The following is a 20,087-nucleotide window of genomic DNA, read 5'->3' as shown; positions in this document are numbered from 1 at the left end:
AATGTGCTAGTTATACATTACAGAAACACTGGAAATCCTTGGAAGAGTAAAAACATGAGGGGTTCACCTCACGTCCCAAACTATCATTAATATCCCAATATGTTTTGGATATGCACTGCCCAGGAAGGTAGCAAGAGGTAAGTTCATTAAAACCAAAGTTGACAATGTCAACCTTCAGCGTACTGGTCATATGGAGTCCCATGTAGCTGGGTGTGAGCACAGCGCAGACGCAGGACATGCATCGACTGTACAGCACGCGTCTCAATCTTTGTTCCTTCCACAGGTTTCTGTCACACACCTGTAACTATTATAGAAGTTTTCATCTATTATCAAACTCAATCGTAAAAGTACATTCTCCCAGGCCGACATTGGGTGCGGCAGCTAACAACACACTACCTGGGACTATGTGTCCTGGGTCCAGCTGCCACGTTCTGGTCCTGGCTAGGCTTCCAACCCCAGCTCCCTGCTCATCCGCACCCGGAGAGGCCGCAGGAAAGACCCAAGCCCTTGACTCCCTGCCGCCCACACAGGAGACTTGAACGGAGTTCTGGGTTTCTAGTTCCAGAGCGTGCGAGTAGTTACCACACTGCAATACTGGAGGAATGATTACAAGGAAAAAGAAATGTAAGCTGGGCAAGTCCAATCAAGATGCAGAGTTTCTGAATATTTCTGATCTGCAGTTGGGTGAAATCCACAGATTCAGAACCCCTGAGCGCAGACAGCTGACCGTGCAACCTTCTGAAATCCTCGGCTCAGAACAAAGGAAACAGATTCACTTCAGGCCATCACAGATGAGGTTTCCTAACAGAGATTTCGAAAGCAGCCAGAAAAAGAGTAGAAACAGAGACATACCTTCCAACCTAGTAAAGGTGGAACAAAAAATGCAATGATTTGCTTTAAATTCACATATGACAAAGACAGGTAAATGAGACACACATAATACATGGACAAGTAGAAAGCATTAATATTAGTTATTGTACATATTGTGTTATAAATAGACTAATGCTCCAGTTAATGAGACAAAACTGTCAGACTGAAATGTTATTTAAAAAGAAAGAATTCCAACTATATTCTTTTTATAAAGGACATATGTGATATTAAACATAAATAATTAAAATATAAACATAGCAGGCCTGGTGCAGTAGCCTAGTGGCTTATGTCCTCGCATTAAACACACAAAGATTTCATATGGGCGCCAGTTCGTGTCCTGGTGGCCATGCTTCCCATCCAGCTCCCTGCTTGTGGCCTGGGAAAGCAGTCAAGGTCAGCCCAAAGCCTTGGGACCCTGTCCCCGCATGGGAGACTTGGAAGAGGCTCTAGGCTCCTGGCCTTGGATCAGTGCAGTTCTGGCCGTTGCGGCCACTTGGGGAGTGAATCATTGGATGGAAGACCTTCCTCTCTGTTTCTCTTCCTCTCTGTATATCTGACTTTCCAATAAAAATAAATAAAGCTTCTTAAAAATATGTAACGATATCAATGCTAAATATAAATTTCAATATTATAAAAATATTACCATAAATAAATGCATCAGTTAAAGACATTATCAGATATAAACAGGATCACTCTGTAATGATACATCTTCAGTATACCAGGAAGATACCATGTTATAATACATTTCGCATATCAACACAATCTCAAAATATTTAAAGTAAAATTTTGCTGAAGTAAAAGGAAAAAATAAAGAAACTGTTCAATCCTACTTCATTCAATTATGGAGAAGGCTACTAGACAAGGGGGGGGGACAGCAATGCCACAGATATCTGAGCAATTAATTTAACAAAGCAATTTTTGAAGATCCATATATTAATTTGAAAGGCAAAGTGACTCAGACAGAGAGAGAGATCTTCCACCCACTGGCTTATTAACCAAATGGTCACAACGACAGGGCCAGGCCAGGTTCCAAACGAGGAGTCAGGAATTCCTTCCAGATCTCCCACATGGTGGCAGGGGGCCAAGTGCTTGGTCATCATCTCCTGTTAAGTATATGGAGGCTGGGAAATTTTTGTAGGTTGATCCCAAAATGTAAGTGATGGTATCTAGAGCTTAGAATGTTCAACGTACGCCTAAAGAATGCAGGAGAGACAGACTGTTCTCTGCTGCGTAGTGGGATCTATTGAAGATAAAATAACAGAGTCTGAATGAGACTCATGTTCATGGGACATGAACATCTGATCTGTGCAGGTAATGGTGTTGTGCAATAATGGAGGAAGGAGCATCCTGTCAACACCTAAGTCTCCATTCTTAAAGTGCAATTGACACTTTACTCAAATAGCTTAAAGACCTAACTGTAAAATGTAAAATTACAAAAGTTTTTTTTTTTTTTTTAAGCTAGGACAGCTTTATGACTTCAGCTCAAGGATTTACTAGAGTTAGACAAAAGCAGCAATCCTGAAGGCGCTGGTACAGGACAATTCAAATTGTGAAAAACAAGAACAGAGCTGGATCTGCAACACAAATGACATGCAGAATCCTTGCATGCCACATGAAAAAGGAATTTTATAGATTCACTTTTTTTTTAAAGATTTATTTGTATTGGAAAGTCAAATATACAGGAGGAAGGGAGACAGAGATCTTCCAACCAATGATTCATTCTCCAAGTGGCCAGGAGCTTCTTCCAGGTCTCCCACGTGGGTGCAGGGTCCCAAGGCTTTGGGCCGTCCTCAGCTGCTTTCCCAGACCACAGGCAGGGAGCTGGATGGGAAGCATGGCTGGGATTAGAACAGGCATCCAGATGGGATCCCACCATGTGCAAGGTGAGAACTTCAGCCACATGGCTACAATACCAGGTTCTATAAGTTGACTCTTAAAAAAAAATCAACCTACTACAAAAATAGGCCCCCCAAAATTGAAGAGATTCATCACAAGCGAGAAAATTGAAATCGTCAATAAGCATTTGAAAAGGCACTCAATCATCTTGGTCACTTTAGAAATCAAAATTCAGGGAAGGGTGACTAATCCTGTAGCTGTAAGTGCCAGCATTTCATACAGGCACCAGCTCATGTCCCATCTGTTCCACTTCTGCTCTAGCTCCCTGTTTATGGCCTGGGAGGGCAGTGGAGGATGGCTCAAGGCTTTGAGACTCTACACTGGCATGGGGAAACAGGAAGAAGCTCCTGGCTCCTGGCTTCAGATCAGCTCAGCTCCAGCCATTGTGGCCATTTGGGGGTGAACCAGCAGGTGGTAGACCTTTCTCTCTGTTTCTCCTTCACTCTCTAAATCTGCCTTTGCAATAAAAATAAGTAAATAATTTTTTAAAAATGAAAAATATAAACCACAATTAGAGATCAATTCATACCAGCACATAGACAAAAACAGAAACATTTGAGAGTACTAAGTTTGGAAAAAGGTAACAGCTGTCGTTCTGCGCCTGTCCTGGAATTGGCAATTAATGTAACGCTTGTGCCTCATTTTGGCATCATCTGGTGAAGTTGAAGATGGGTTTCCTGGGACTCAGCAATTCCACCTGAAGGTGCGATGTGTTTAAAGGACTGAACAAGAGCATCACAGACGATCACAGCATTGCTGTCTGTACCAGCCCACCACTGGGAGCAACACAAGGTTCCTTAACACAGTACGATGGATAAACAGGCAGTGATAAAGTCATCCCCCAGAGAACTGTAACCAGATGAAAACTGCCGTACGGGCACGGACACACATGATGCTAACACGGAAATAAGACCAAAAAAAAAAAAAAAAGATGCAATGCACAATTGCTTTTTATATAAAATTCAAAATCAAGAAAATCCCTATTGTTTGGGAATGATAAAAGTACAAAGGAAAGAGATTACTGTGCAATCACACTGCTGGTTATACTTCAGCAGGAGACGCGGGCCCATGGAGTGTCAGCCACGCTCCAGTGTGCTTCCTGACCTGGACGGTGACCTGCACAGGTGTTTGCTTCATGGTTACTGGTTAACAAAACAGTGGGTTTTAGTATTTGCCTGGATGTATTCCATGTCTCATAATTTTTAGATGCTTAACCATGTTTCCAAAAATATGTTGTTTGACTGTGTAGGCTAGGAATTTGTGTATTAATTTTAGTGCAATCCAAGATAGTGATTTATAAAATGAATCTCTAGTTTGTCATAAATAAGGTAGGGTGCCAATTCACTTCCTTCTTGAACTTTGCATTTAAAATAATTGAAGTTGGAGATGCAGAAAAAATCTCCTATATGTCTTTATTCACTTTGTTACACTCCACTTAATGCCATAATCTGAACTGTAAGAACAACCTGGAGGAGACACGAGCCACCGCAGCTTTTACTGGAGTGCTTTTCCTTTCCTCTCCTTTTTCTCTCTCTTTTTAAAAGATTTAGTTAATAACTCGGAAGGCAGAATTGCCAAGAAAAATAGCGAGAGATTAATCTTCCATCTGCTGACTCACCCCAAAATATACAGGTTGGTTTGGGATGGACCAGACAAAGCCATAGACAAGGAACTCCATCTGCATCCCCCTTGCAGCTCGACCAGCATCCAAACACTACTCCATCTACCAGCACATTATTAAGGACCTGGATGGGACATGGAGCAGCCAGGACTCCAGCAGCCATCCCGATGTGAGATGTTGGTGCAGCAAGTGGCAGCTGAACTTGCTGCAACAATGGCAGGACCTGCTTTTCCTTTTTTAAGCCAAGTTTACTCAAGTAAAATTTATATCTAATGATAGTTATCCTTTACAGCCATTTGGTTTTAAAAATGTGATAGACTGCATAAGCCACCACCACAATTGGGATATGAAATGTTTCCATTTGCTAGGAGCCTTTTTTTTTAACCTCTTTTTCTTATTATCATTTTATGATACAGTTCCATAGGCCCTGGGATTTCCCTTGTCCCCTCCCCAATTCCTTCCCCCCTCACTGAGTTCCCCTGTATCATTACTAAAGTATAGTTCTTCAAACACAGTCATATGTCCATCATTGCGGGCATGGACAATGGCAGAGAGTCCAGCATCCTATTGTCAAGATATAGTAAACAGTTTCATTGGGAGTCCATCTTTGTCTGGAGGTAGAGATGCATACTGCACTGTATCCTCATATCTGGATATGATAGTCTCCATTACACAGTTGCTGTACATCCCCTTAAATAAAAAGCCACAAAACAAAATCAACAACAGGAAGAAAAATAAGAAATTTACAATGCCATGAAGTTAAATAACATGCTACTGAATGACTAACGTGTCGCTGAAGAAATGAAACAGAAAATCAAGAACCTTCTTGAAGAAAATGATGCTACTGTATGATCTATGAAGAATTTAATCAGAAGAAAGTGTTTTAAAGAGATGAAACTAACAAGAAAAATCAAAATCCATGAGAAATGTAAAATGTGAAATGTGTCTCCTGTAGGCAAGAAATAGATGGGTTTTGTTTTTTAATTCAGTCTATTTATCTATGTTGCTTGATCGATGTGCTTAAGCTGTTTACATTCAGGGTTAATATGAATGGGTGGTAATTTGGTCCTGTCATTTTAGCAATGTTGTTAAATGATTTACACTTTTGCTGTTATTTTACTGGGATGTTCTTTGCATTTGTCTATGGGGTTTGGTAGGCCCTATTCCTTTTCTCTGTCAAGAGAACATCTTGAAGTATCATTTGTAGAGCAGGTTTGGAAGAGGCATACTTTTAACTTTTCTTTACTGCAGAAGAATTTTATTTCATTTTCAAAGACAAAAGAAAGCTTTGCTGGATATGTTATCCTAGGCCGACAATTTCTGCTTCTAGAATCTGGAATATGTCACTCCATTCTCTTCTTGCCTGTAGAGTTTTCTGTGAGAGATCTCCTGTGAGTATAATTGGCATTCCTCTATATGTCAGTTGATTTTTTTCACGTGCACATTTAAGGATCTTTTCCTTACGTTCAATTGAAAAGAGCTTGATGACCACGTGTCTTGGTGAAGATCGCTTTTGGTCAAGCCAGTTGGGAGTTCTGTGCCCTCCTGGATCTTGTTTCCCAGTTCTTTCTCCAGATGAGGGAAATTTTCCTTTATTATTTCCTTGAATACATTTGTAAACTGAGCTTCTCTTTCTGCACCTTCTGGGACTCATATAATTCTTATATTTGACCTTTTAATAGTGTCTTTTAATTCTTGAATACTTTTTTGGCCCGATCCAGCTCTGCTTCCAGCTTTTTGTTTGCTTCTCCCTGGTGACAGGAAATATCTTCCAATTCTGAGATTCTTTTTTCTGCTTCATTTATTCTATTTTGGAGACTCTCTACTGCACTTTTAATTTGCTCTACTGTGTTCTTAATTTCTGATATATCAGCTTTCATTTGATTCATTTCCAGTGTGACATATCCCTTAAATTCCTTGCATGCCTGCTTTATGGGCTTCTCGTGTGGATAAGAAGCTTTATAACAAGTGTTTTGAATTCTGTATCCCCCATTTTCTTGATGTCCTTCTCAGTTATTTCTAAGGTTGGCAAAGGGTTTTGCTCCTTGGCAGGGGAGTCTTCAGTAATATTTATTGTGCCTCTGTCTCTTCTTTTGCTCTTAATCATTGTACTTCTGGTTATCAGAGTCTTTTCCTTCGGGCAGGTTTCTAAGCTGTGTCACCCACAGGTCTACAATTCAATTTTACTTATTGCAGTTGGTACATGGCTCCCTCCAGCGAGTTCCAGGTGTGGGTTCTTATGTTAAATTTCCACCATGATCTCCATAGCCCCAGCTCTTGGCTCACCAGTCTCTGTCTCCTGTGATACCAGGTTGATGCTGCACCATTGTCTGTGCAAACTTTCTCCCACTTCGGTTGCAGCAGGTCCCAGCATTAGGGAGACACCAGGTGTCCTTAGCTAAGTTGTTGATGGTGCTGATCCTGCCAGAACCTGCTGGTCATTAGATCTGAGGGCCACACACTCCTACTTTGACCCAATGATGCCATAGTCGGTATTATTTTCCTGTGGGACCAGTGCAATGCAATGAACTCAGTGAGCTCAGCGCATGTGCAGCTCACTGTTTTCCCTGCAATCTTAAATTATTTGCCACACCATATGAAATGGCGCCTGGTGTGCCATTTCTTGATCTGTTGGTCGTCAGGTCTGAGGGCTACCTGGACCTATCTTGGGTGGAACTGGTAGGATGCCACATTGTTGCAGTTCACTGAGCCAAAAATGGATTCACTCTCAGCTTAGTACTTGCACAGTATTGTCCATAGCCCTTGCCTCCTTAAATAAAATGGCATTCGATTCAGCTGTAGAGAGTGGCTTGTGAAATCCACACTCTTCCCACACTGCCCCTCTGGGATCTGCTGCTCTGTCTCTGATCCTGGTCAAATAAAACAGACCAGCAAGATGGGCAGTTCTGTGTCTGGGTTCACCTCCTGAGCTCCTGGTAAATGTCCCTTCCCACGTTGCTGGTGGAGTTCTAGCTGCCGGTGGAATTCAGATGGCCGCTCACTGAATGCCACTGGGGTATCAGTCACTGCAACACCACACCGTTGTGTCCACTGATTTTCTGTGTCTGTCATTCTCCAGGTACCCCTCTGCTGTTGTTCTGTCCTCTTCTATTTCCTGAAATATGCCCTCTCTGCTTCACACTGGCTAATAGTTCTCCGTCTGTTTAAACATGTCCTTACCCTATTTCACCATCTTGATTCCCACAGGGGCTGGTTTTTAGCTGCTTTTGTTTTTATAGCAATGTATGTGTGAAATTAAGAACTAACAATACAAACAAGCAAACAAATGGCAGGCATGTGACCTAGTGGTTAGGATAGCACTTGAGGAGGGACCAATTTTGTAGTACAGCAAATTAAACCTTCCCTTGTGATGCTGCCATGGAGATTGGCTCATCCACTCAAGTCCTAGCTGTTCTGCTTCCTATCCTGCTCCCTGCTAATGCACAGTGGAAGCAGAAAATGATCCAAGTATTTGAACCCCTGGCCGTCCTGTGGGAGACCAGGATGGAGTTCCTGGCTCCTGGTTCCAGACTTCTGCCTGGCCTAGCCCTGGTTGCTGTGGCCATTGCAAATTGAACATCTCTTTCTCTGTATTTCCTTCTGTGGCACTTTGCCTTTTAAATAAATAAAATCAATCTTTAAAAAAAAAAGAGACACCACTTGGGATACCTACATCTCATATTTGAGTTTTGGGTTTGAGCCCTGACCTCCTTTGCAGTCCCAGTTTCCTGGTAATGGACACCTAGGGAGGCCACAGGTGACAACGCAATTACCTGGATCCCTGATACCCATGGCGTGAGGCTGGACTGAGCTTGCAAACCCCAGCTTTGGCCTGACCCATGCCTGTTGTGGGCATGGTGTGTGTAGAGTGAACCAGTGGATGGAACATTTCTCTCTCTCTCCCTCTCTTCAATATTTGAAAGAAGTAAACTTCAAATAGATTTGTAATGACATACTTCTACCAGAAAGGTTGTATCAGTTATGCTAAAAATGATCAGGGACTATCAAAGATTGCTAAGGACTGCCCCCTCAAACTGAAGGCAGGGAGCAAAAAAATGTAGTCAAGAAATGATGTGTGTCGCTGGCTAGCCCACAGTGTTCATTGATGTGCTTAACGCCTTGTGTTTGAAACCAGTAAGAGTGAGTGTTCTGGTGTCTTGTGCCGTGTGCAGGTTGTGAGGGACCAGTTCCTGGAAAAGCACTACAGACACGGGAGCAAGTTTCTGACATCCTTTCCCGATGGGACAATGCAAATATTGTATCCTTTTTTCAACAATCTCTTTTTGTTGGCTGTTCTTTTTTTTTTTTTTAACTCATTTAAAAACAGGGGGAAAAATACAAAAAAGGTATTACCTGCAAAATTCTAGTATCCAGAGGCGGGCTGGTGACATTTTTAAAGATACCTTTTGTATTTTCTTTGCTATGAACATACACAAGGCTACTTTCTCTGCATTCCCCTCTGTGGCAGTTTGCCTTTTAAATAAATAAAATCAATGTTTAAAAAAAATGCGACACCATTTGGGATACCCACATCTCATATTTGAGTTTTGGGTTTGAGTGCTGGCCTCATTCACAGTCCAAGTTTCCTGGTAATGGATACGTAGGGAGGAACATATACAAGGCTGCTTCAAGAAGTTCTTGAAGAAGTGAATTAAAAATATGAATTTATTTTGCTGCAAAAGAAACTGAAAACCATGTATATAGTGCTTTCATAATATACTGTTCCCATGCTTCATGAAAAAAAGATTTGCACCAAAATAAATTCTTACTTTTTCATTCCACTTTCCCATGAATGTTTTGAAGTATTCTCATGGAGTTCTTTAGAAGTCACCTGTTAAGTATGTATTTTGTAACTGGTCCTTATATATAATAGATGCTATGAGTGTATAATATGCAACCTATACCAATATGAGAGTACTGTTTCCATATTCACATAATATTTCATTACTGCAGTGTATGAGGGTCCTTCTAGAGGGTCCTGGAAAATGTTATTCCTTCTTTCTGCCCATGAACTTTTTGGAGTACGCCTGTGCTGTGCCTAGCTCCTGTGACCGATCAAAGACGGCTCGTAATGCTTACTGTTTCATCTGATAGCTACAGGAGCACCTTTGTACAAACTTACTAAGTTATTATCTTGAATGAAACACCAAGTACTAGAAGTTCTGGGGAAGAAAGTTTTCCAGGATTTCCGTTCTCCCAGATGTAGACCAGCTTACACGTGTGTGAGGAGTGTTGCTATTTGTAACAATGAAACTCAACCTCCCTGAATGGAACTCTGAGTTATTGATCACCCAGACTTCCACCGCACGGCCAGGCCATTGGGCAGTTTGGCATGAAGTTCATTGAGCATCTGGAGGAAAGTGGAAAGAAGCAAGCAGAACACGGGCCCCATTTTTTTCATGAACTGAAGGTCTCCCTCTGTGAAGTGGTGGTCGCAGCTTCCTAAATGTTTAGCTAAACCACCAATAATAAACCAGAAAAATGACTTTCATGGCACAGGGGGTGAAATGAACTTTTAGTTCCTTGGGCCTTTTAAATAAAAGAGAAAGCAAGATTTGTTTTATTTATATATATATAAATATATATATAAATAAAAATATATATATTTAAATATATAATTATTTATATATTTAAATATATATATTAAATATATATATATATATATATATATATTTAAAAACCTGAAATAATTTACCCAGCTTTTGTTATTACTCATTTCCTGCCCTGACTTCATGGCTGATTTTCAAAATGACTCGGAATCAATCTTGTGCTTACTTTATCTCTGCATTTCTCATCAGCCTAGATATGGACTAAGTATAGCCTCAGTATATGTTTCATGCTGTTGTATATGGAGTTACAGTGAGCACAGCATTGTGGCCTAGTAGGCTATGCCTCTGGCTTCAGTGGCGGCATCCCTTAGGGACACCAGTTTACTCTCTGCTCATGATGTTGGAAAACAGATCCTTGAGTCCCTGCACCCACGTGGAAGATTCGGAAGAAGCTCCTGACTCCTGGTCTCAGAGCAGCTCAGCTCTGGCCATTGCAGCCATTTGGGGAGTGAACCAGCAGATAGAAGGGCTCTTCATCTATAACTCTGCCTTTCCAAAGAAAATAAATAAATAAATCTTAGAAAGAAAAGTAAAATGTCAGTAAGTCATCAGTATTCCCTTTTAAAAAGAGAGAGAAAAGTGGAGCTATAAAGTCTTAAGCTATTTTTATTTATTTGAAAGGCAGAGAGACAAAAAAGAAACCTTCTATTCACTGGTTTGCTCTCAAGATACCCAAAACACCACCAAGGGCCGTGCCAAGCCAAAGCCAGGAGTCAGAAACTACAGCCGCCCGTGTGGGTAGCAGAGACCCAAGAACCTGCACCGTCATCTGCTTCCTTCTTTGGAGCATGACAGCGGGAGGCTGGGCCAGATGTGGAGCCAGACGCAAAACCAAGCCGAAATGAGACTGAGGCTTGCTAAGCAGCGTCTCTGTAACAAACACTCCACCAAATACCCACCCCAGCTGAACTGTTCTCTTCATTCTCCTGACATTCACAGCTCAAGTGTAGAAATGTCACTTATATCTTACAGCCTACCACCATGAAGTGATTTATTTTGTGAATTCCTCAGGATTTTCTGTATATAAGAACGTGCGCCCTGCAAAGACACCCCTGCATTTCCCTTTCCAAGCTGGGTGCCGTTTGCTTATTTTCCTTTCCTGAACTCTGTGTGAGCAGCTCAACTCTTGGCTGGAAGTGGAAAGAGTGAGCCCCTTGCTTAGCTTCTTGACCGTAGGGAAAAGCACTCCAACTTTCCGTGCGAAGTGTAACTGTAGCTGTCAGCTTTACATAGACCTTCATCAGGTTGGGGACATTCCGTTCTACTTGTAGTCCTTGGACTCTTTATCACAAAAAAGGGGGGGAGGATTGGAATTTGTCAAATGCTTTTTTCTGTGGTTATGGAGATCATAATGTGTTTTCTACTCTTTACTGATATTTTGCATTCACTGATTTTCAGATGTTAAACCAACCTTGCATTCCCATGACAAATGACACTTCATCTTGATACATAATTCTTTTTTATATAATGCTAGATTCCATTACTCGTGGTTGTTTAGCATTTTTGTATCTCACAAAATGTATTTTGATCCACATGAAGAGCCTACATTTTAAATAATAATGTGCCCTATATTCAGAATGCTATGTAACTACACAAAGCCCTCTTTCACAGATTGAATGCTACCCCAGAATGGTCAAGCATCATTACAATTCACATTGCCTTATCTGAGTTCAGCTATCCATCTGGAAACCTAGCCATCATCCGAGTACCCAACAGGATAAGTGGATTCACTTGCATAGTTCAAGGAGATATGTCCAGTAACCCCTCGATCCTGGCAGTGTTGGACTCTTCTGGCAAAAGTTCCTGCTACCATCCTAATGGAAATGTCTGGTAGGAGCCTAGCTTCCTTCTGCTGCCATTGATTTTCTCTTACTTGAGAGACAGAGAGACAGGAAGACAGAGCTGCCCACCACCGGCTGGTTTGCTCCCCTCATGCTGTCACGGCCAGTGCTGGGCTGAGGCTGGAACTAGGAGCTGGGGACAGAGAAATCGATCAGGGGCTCCCAAGTGGGTGACAGAATTCCAACAACTTGAGCCATTAGTGTGCATTAGCAGGAAGCGGAAGTCAAGAGCTGGAGCCAGAAATCAAACCCAGGCAACAGAATGTGGGAGCTTCAAATCTTAACCACTATGGTAATGCCCGCTCTTATGTTTTATTTTGTGGGGAAAAATCATAAATGTTATGTATGGCTTGAAGTAATCTGTTTACGTTTGTAGTCAATAGATAGTAATGCTCAAATCTTCTGAAAAATCTTTCTAAGGGTGTGGCACAGTAGCCTAGTGGCTAAAGTCCTCGCCTTGCACATGCCAGGATCCCACCTGGGCACTGGTTCTAATCCTGGGCAGCCCCGCTTCCCATCCAGCTCCCTGCTTGTGGCCTGGGAAAGCAGTCGAGGACGGCCCAAAGCCTTGGGACCCTGCACCCACATGGGAGACCCAGAACAGGCTCCTGGCTCCTGGCTTCGTACAGGCACCGCTCCAGCCATTGCCGTCTCTTGGGGAGTGAATCATTGGACAGAAAATCTTCCTCTTTGTCTCTCCTCTTCTCTGTGTATCTGACTTTACAATAAAAATAAATAAAACATTTTAAAAATTCTTTTTAAAAAGATTTATCTGCTTATTTATTTAAAGGACAAAGTTACAGAGACACAGAGGGAGAGAGAGAGAGCTGAAGATCTTCCATGTTCCAGTTCACACCCCAAGAGGCCACAGGGGCAGGGGCAGGCCAAAGCTAGGAACCAGGAGCTTCATTTGGTCTCCACGTAGGTGGCAGGGACTCAGACCTGGGCCACGTTCTGCCCTTTTCCCAGGAACGTTAGCAGGGAGTGGTACTGGAAGTGGAAGCATCTGGGACTCAGCCAGCACTCCCAGGGGAGTCACATTTGCATGTAACAGTTTAACACAATGTGCCACAAGGCATTTTTGGTTTATGCATTTCATATGCTTCTCAGTAGAAAAAACCCAAGCAACTATACAAAGCAAGTCTTCATTATATTCATTATATGCATAGGTTGAGAAAAGAGGGACTGTACAATTGCAGTACAGAAATCTTGAAGAATTATGTGATCTTTTGGAATAAGAACCTAGCACGCCGACATTGAATACAGGTGTCTCAAGTGGCTAATTAACCACTACAACAAGCGCTCTCTCCAACCTATCTCATTAAGAATATTAAAGATGATTCACTAGCAAATTAAGCCAACCTTCTAAGTGTCCAGAATTGTACCTGTTCTCCAGGTAGAGGTTGTGATCCAAATTGAAGAAGAGAAGAGACTCTGATACAATAACTGAGAATGGCATTGTAATTTTCGCCACTAGATCTCAGACTTGACTGGGCTAAATTTGTATGCAGTAACACGTGGGCGTCAGTGATGCCAAGAGACTGGTGAGACCCAGCTGGTCTGACGTGTTGCAGGGCACCTGAGCACAGGTGTTCTGTCTCATTGGCCACACCCAGATCTCCGGAGAGTCTGCATTGGTGGCACAGATACCAGAAGCAGCTCTCTCTCGGACTCAGGCCAGTGAAGGCGTCTCCAGAATTTACACCTCCTGGGTGTCATTTTGGGGTGACAAAAATCTAACCTCTGATTCCCCATCCTTCAGATATAATCCACTCTTGTAAATCTCTTCTTTACCAGATCCAACCTCTCCTGCTCCTTCTTAAGTCTTTTCAGATCCCCTAACTCATCCCGGTTCCATGTTCTGAACCCATTTTAGCTTGTGAATAGGGTCTCAAATCGGACTCGGTACTTCACCGCCCATATGCCACCAGCTGGCATGCAATGTCATTCCCCTTAATCAGCAAGCTTCAGGGCTAATCTCAGCATTGAATTCGGGCTATTACTTACAATTTTGTGTTCTCTTCTCGCCCAGGGTATACACCAATATCTTGGGAGGTCAATATTCAGATCAAGCTGGTAACAGAGTAAGAGCTTGGAACTGGTCAAGCTTGATTACTGCCTCACACTTTGTGTCATTTAAGCCTGTCTTTCTGGCTTTGAACTGCTACATTGGGATTCGCATCTTGGAACAGGACAAGATCTCTATCAGTTTTCTAGCGATGGGCCAGCAAGCAAGAATCAATGTTGGAACCAAAGTGAAGGTAGGTACATTTTTTAAAATACCCTACGCATTTAGGATAAGAGTAAAGTAACTCCATTCAAGTTATTACTGATGGATTATACATATATTATAGACGTAGTATGTGTTTATATATATATTCCACCAGTCACTAACAACTTCAGAATTCAAGCAGAAAAAAACGCATAGTGAAAGTTTCCTGCGATACTGAGGCAACACTGTCATTTTTCCTCTTATTCTGAAATTCTTCCTACTTCAGGCTTGTATCCAGATAAACATTTGTGGAGCCTTTATTCTGTGACTGGTGGTGTTGCTATGGGGTGGGGAGTGTGCTTTAGGTTTTTCTATTGTATCCATTTTTGCCTAGGCTGTGTTATAATGTCCTGCATTATCCCAGGAGACCTGAGTTCTGATCATGTTCCAGAACACAAGGTTTATCGTGTTGGAGCCAACCCTTGATTCTCCTGGTCCTCTGCCCAGTTAGCATTAACAGTGTCCTCCTCTGGGCTGTCCAGGAGCTTGCCTTTATCCGTGTGTTATGAAACCATGCTGGGGCCCGGCGCGGTGGCGCAGTGGTTTAGGTCCTCGCCTTGCACGCCCGGGATCCCATATGGCGCCAGTTCTAATCCCGGCAGCCCCGCTTCCCATCCAGCTCCCTGCCTGTGGCCTGGGAAAGCAGTCGAGGACGGCCCAAGGCTTTGGGACCCTGCACCCGCATGGGAGACCCGGAAGAGGCTCCTGGCTTCGGATGGGCATAGCATCCGCTGTTGCGTTCACTTGGGGAGTGAATCATCAGACGGAAGATCTTCCTCTCTGTCTCTCCTCTCTGTATATCTGCCTTTCCAATAAAATTTTTTTTAAAAAATCTTAAAAAAAAAAAAAGACAAGCATGCTGCCTTACTTGGCTTTGTAGTTACCTGTCTTCATGGTGATGGGATCCTGAAGGATGATGAGTCTTGCTCAGAGCACAGCCCAGAACACACTCTCTGTGACTGGCAGTATTACACTGGAATGAACATGGACTTCAAGAGTCTCTAGTCTCAAACCTCAGCTCTGCCAGCTGGTAGAATGGATGAGTCTGAACTTCAGACCAGTACCAAACGTGGTACTTGGCACTGCAATAAGCATTTAGTAATTGGCACCTCAACACAAATATAGAGCTAGTATGAATAGAGCTGTATGTACATGCATAGACACATATAACATGTCTAGTGCGTGACTTCGGACAAGCCCCGAGACTGAAGCCTTTTGCTCAGCCAATTGTTTTTGAAGATCTATTTTACTTTTATTTCAGTTACACAGAGAGGTCTTCCACTCAATGCTTCACTTTCCAAATGGCTGAAAGGCAAAAAAGAAAAAAAAAGAGCTAAACCAAAACTGGGAGCCAGGAGCCAGGAGCTTCCCAACACAGGTGCAGGGGCCCAAATACTTGGGCCCTTTTTTTGTTGCTTTCCCAGGCCACACATATGAGCTGCATTGGAAGTGGAGCAGTCAAGCATGACATGCTGTACCCATGTGGGATGCTGGCACTGCAGGAAGAGGCTTAGCCTAGTATACCATGGCACTGGCCCCTAAGCAATGCCTAAAGGGAGGGGAAGCCCCACACTTCGGAGATATATTCAGTTGCTCAGAAGCCTGTACTTTCATGTGAGTACACTTCAATATTCAACACAGGCAGGATGACTTTGAGAGTATCAGCCAAAAGGCAACTTGAGATGCAGCTAACATCCAGCAATGGCTTACTACGTTCTAAGCACTATGGTGGCCCTGTCCAGGTGGTCTAGGACAGGCAGGTGTTTGGACTCTAGACAGGTACCACTCCTAATCAGCAATGTGCAGCATCCCCTGCTGACACCTCATGCCCAGGGTAAGCACATCTGCCTGAAAGCATCCAGGTGTCCGTCTCACAACTGCCTGCCCTTCCTCCTAGTCCCTTCCACTAGGAATGAATTTTCAATCAAAGCAACCCATTTTGGGAAATAGGGGAAAATCTGATGTTCAAATATTTTACTTGTATCACTGTTCTCATAGCTATCATTTCTTTGATTTTTTTGAAAATGAATAAAAATGATGTGTAAATACTTTCTCATATTTGAGGATTATGCAAATAATATAGAAATAGATGGCCCAAAAAGAGGAAATTCCTTTTTGATCATTTCTTCTATTTTAACCTCCTGTCCCAAAATAATCACCATCCTAAATTTGTTGGGCATTTTTCCCTCCAGGTATTTGTAAGTTATCAATATGCATTTTTAAAACAACACAGCAAAAATACATCTTATTATACCGATTGTATTATTGGGGGTAGTTTTGTTTTGTTTTGCTTTTCACTTCAATGTGGAATGTTTTCCCAGGCCTGCACTCCCAGGCATACTGCAAATCCACCTGAGGTTGTTAGGGAGAGTTCACGTGCACCTGACGTGATCTGTGCTGACCCTAACAGGTTCTCAGCACGTTGTGCTCAGCCAGCCCATCACTTCCTCCCTCGGGTGCCTTCCTCCCCTCACTTCCAGCAACCGCTCTGCCTCATTTTTCCTCCCACATCGCGGGCTGCTCTTCTCTTTCTTGGCTGAAATCCAAAGCAGAACTGGGACTTGAACCCAAGCACTTGGGAGACACAGGTGCCCAACTGGGGGTCTTAACTGCTGGGCCAAAGCCTTCCTCAGAGAGGGAGCTTTGGTCACCCCCAGTCCTACCTACTTGCCAAGCAGGGCTGTCTCCTTCCGTGCCGTGCCAGTGGGCACTCAGTCTTCCCACCCACACAAATCACACCATCCTCCCTTGGACAGTTTCCAGGAACGGGCCAGGTGAAGCATCTTGATTCTTCCCTCAATAAATGCTGGTTGTATTACTTGACTGAGTGGTAAGCTTTTGAAAGTATCCAAATTGCAACTGATGTCTCAAATCATGGTGTTTCGGCTCTTTCCACATTCAGGTTAGAATAATGCCACAGCCCCCTGCTTACACATAGCTAGACCCCCCAACCCCCAGTAGGGAACCCAAACCCAGATTCCTGCTACTATTTGGCTCCTCCCACACACACCCCGTGCCCCACATTCTCCAGTCGCACTCCTGTCTCTAAGCTGCTTTTCTGTTTCTCTTTGCTGAAAAGCTCCTGCGCCCGGAGGAGATTCCCGTCCTCTGGTACCTGGGCGAAGATGACCTCCTTCTGCTGGCCAAGTTCATAAAGATCCGACGCCTGTTTCATAAGCTGGAAGGGTGTATGAGCTTTCCCTCAAGCCAGGTTTTGGGAAAACTAAAGCAGCCCCCCTACCTGTCTTCCCTTTCTCTAAAACTAACTGCCCTCTGTCACAATGCTGGCATTAAGCGGGATATCATGGCAGCAATACAGAACATAATCAATAAAAATATTTAAGATTTGATGCTTTCATTTGCTTTGTTAAGCTCCTCTTTGGTGATGTGGGGAGGGGCCAGGAGGCTTCCCCAAGAGCAAACAGAGTGACTAGGAACCTCCCAAAAACAGGTGATGCCATCAACTGAGAACACACCTGCTAGGTTGTCACGGGCTTATATTCTTGATCTGAAAACTGCCGAACACCAGAAAATGAGCCACTCATCAAAAGTATGGGTGTCGGTAAAGAACGAGATGACAGAGTGAGCCAAGCTGCTTAATGAAGTCATCGGGAGGGCAGGGATGGGAAAACCCTGATGGCCTTCAGCAAGTGAAGGAACGCCTGAAAGCCAGCGAGTCACCCATGTGACAGGCAGGAACCGTTTTGGAAGTTGCTGCAGCATTTTTTTTTTGAAAGATGCATTTATTTTTATTACAAAGTCAGATATACAGAGAGGAGGAGCGACTCCTCCTCAAGTGATGATGATGATTGATGATTCACTCCTCAAGTGACCACCAGTGCTGCGCCGATCCTGAGCCAGGAGCCACGAACTTCCTCCAGGTCTCCCACACAGGTGCAGGGTCCCAAGGCTTTGGGCCGTCCTCAACTGCTTTCCCAGGCCACAGGCAGGGAGCTGGATGGGAACTGCAGTTCTCAGGATTAGAACCGGCACCCATATGGGATCCTGGCTTGTTCAAGGCAAGGACTTGAGCAACTAGGCCACAGCGCTGGGCACAGTTGCTGCAGCATTGCATGCAGGACACAAAAGGTGAGAAATTGCACCTGCATCACCAGCACCGCATGGGAGTGCCCGTTTGAGTCCTGCTGCTCCACTTCCAATCCAGCCCCCTGCCAATGCTCCTGGGAAAGCAGCAGAAGATGGTCTGGGTGTCTGGGCCCCCTGCTGCCCCTGTGGGAGCCCCAGATAGAGTTCCAGGCTCCTGCTCTTGCCTGGACCAACTCAGGCCATTGCAACTATTGGGGGAATAAGTCAGCTGATGGAGGAACTCTTCCTGTGTGTCGCTCTGTAACTATGCAACTCTGCCTTTTCAGTAAATGAAAATAATTCTCTAAAAGAAAGAAATGCTATCTGCCCAAACAGCCACCACCGCCACCTCCAGTGGAGGGAGGAACAGCGGAAGCAGGCAGTCTCTGGCAATCCCACTACCGGAAGAGGATCCTAGTTTGTTCTGTGGATCCATGAACTGTCATTATTTATACATTGGCTTGCAGCCTTTAGTTAGCATGCGTTCTAGGAACTCTGTTAACACAGAGGATTCCGTATCATTGTTTGTCATTTCAACTCTTGCTAACCTTCACGGAAGCTTCAGGCTCACATCCCAGGGGAAGCTAAGTGTTTCTAATTTTTGTTTTGAGTCCCTGACTTTTTATTGATGAGTGCTCTTTTCCTTTCTCTCAGGTGAGACCACAATATTGAGCTAATGCACCAGTGTGGTGCTAACAGTTCATCGCAACAGAACCCTAGCTGAAATGTGTCCATCAGGGCAAACTACTTTTGAGGGCAGGCATTGTGACACAGTGGATTACAGCACCACTTCTGATGAGGGCATTCCACATCAGAGCACTGGTTCGAGTCCTGGCTGCTCTGCTTTCAATGCAGTTTCCTGGTAATGAGCCCGGGTGGTCATCAGGGGACAGCCCACGTGTACTTACACCCCTACCATTCACATGGGAGATGCAGATGGACTTCTAGACTCCTGACTTGAGTCAGGACAGGGCCAGGCCACTGTGATCATTTGGGAGTAAACCAATGGACGGAATGGATGGAATATTCTCTCTCTCCATTATTTTCAAATAAACAAATAAATTCTTCTTAAAGAAACTCTACTTTGGGATTTCTGGGCCCATAAGAGTTACTAAACTAGGCTCCAACATAGTAGCATAGTGGCTAAAGACCTCGCCCTGCATACACTGGGTGCCAGTTCGTATCCCAGCTGCTCCATTTCCCATGCAGCTCCCTGATTCTGGCCTGGGAAAGCCATAGAAGAAGGCCCAAAGCCTTGGGACCCTGCACCCATATGGGAGACCTGGAAGAAGCTCCTGGCTCCTGGCTTTACATTGGCTCAGCTTGGGACACCGGCTGTTGCAGTCACTTGGGGAGTGACCCAGCAGACACAAGATCTTTTTCAATGTCTCTCCTCCTCTCTGCAATCTGACTTTCCAAAAAAATAATCTTTTTTAAAAAGTTACTAAATTAAGCCCTGACTGAGTTTAGCAGAATTATGGTTATAACATCTGTTACAATGTTGTTTCAGGCTGAACTTGATTTTATTTAAGTATTCATTTTTGAGAAATAATATTTATTAGTCACCTGATAGTGACTACATTATAAAATATTCATAGTATTCATTCCTTTTACATATTTAATATGCAATAATTTACCCCATGGAATAAAGAAATGTGTTGTTTCCTTAAAAATTTATTAAGATAAAAATGATTCCAAGTATGAAATATTTATACCTGTATCGACCTATCATTTATTTTGTCATATTTCACAGCAGTTTGACTGATTTAAAGAACTCTTCAAAATGACAGTAACTATAAATTTGAACAAGTCTGCCAAAAGTGGACTGAAGTGTGCCATCGGTTTTTTGCAAAAATATCTGCATTTCCATATATTTCTATTAAGTAATGCCA

The 20,087-nt window shown here is 43.3% G+C and overlaps 1 protein-coding gene across 1 annotated transcript in view; it reads left to right on the top strand.

Annotated features, from left to right (window-relative positions):
- Window positions 1-17,459, top strand: part of ERICH6 (glutamate rich 6) — a 34,403-nt gene extending 16,944 nt beyond the window's left edge. The window contains exons 10-13 of the mRNA XM_040974899.1: window positions 8,560-8,645; window positions 11,671-11,826; window positions 13,870-14,098; window positions 17,189-17,459. Coding sequence (XP_040830833.1) covers window positions 8,560-8,645; window positions 11,671-11,826; window positions 13,870-14,098; window positions 17,189-17,452 — 735 coding nt within the window. The 3' untranslated portion in view covers window positions 17,453-17,459. The remainder of the gene's footprint in view (window positions 1-8,559; window positions 8,646-11,670; window positions 11,827-13,869; window positions 14,099-17,188) is intronic.
- Window positions 17,460-20,087: the final 2,628 nt, after the last annotated feature.

The sequence above is a fragment of the Ochotona curzoniae genome, unplaced genomic scaffold (assembly GCF_017591425.1).
Source record: "Ochotona curzoniae isolate NIBS_2020 unplaced genomic scaffold, NIBS_Ocur_1.0 contig_2599, whole genome shotgun sequence".
Classification (NCBI taxonomy): domain Eukaryota; kingdom Metazoa; phylum Chordata; class Mammalia; order Lagomorpha; family Ochotonidae; genus Ochotona; species Ochotona curzoniae.
The sequence above is the reverse complement of the archived record's forward strand: the minus strand, read 5'-3'. Positions and strand labels throughout refer to the sequence as shown.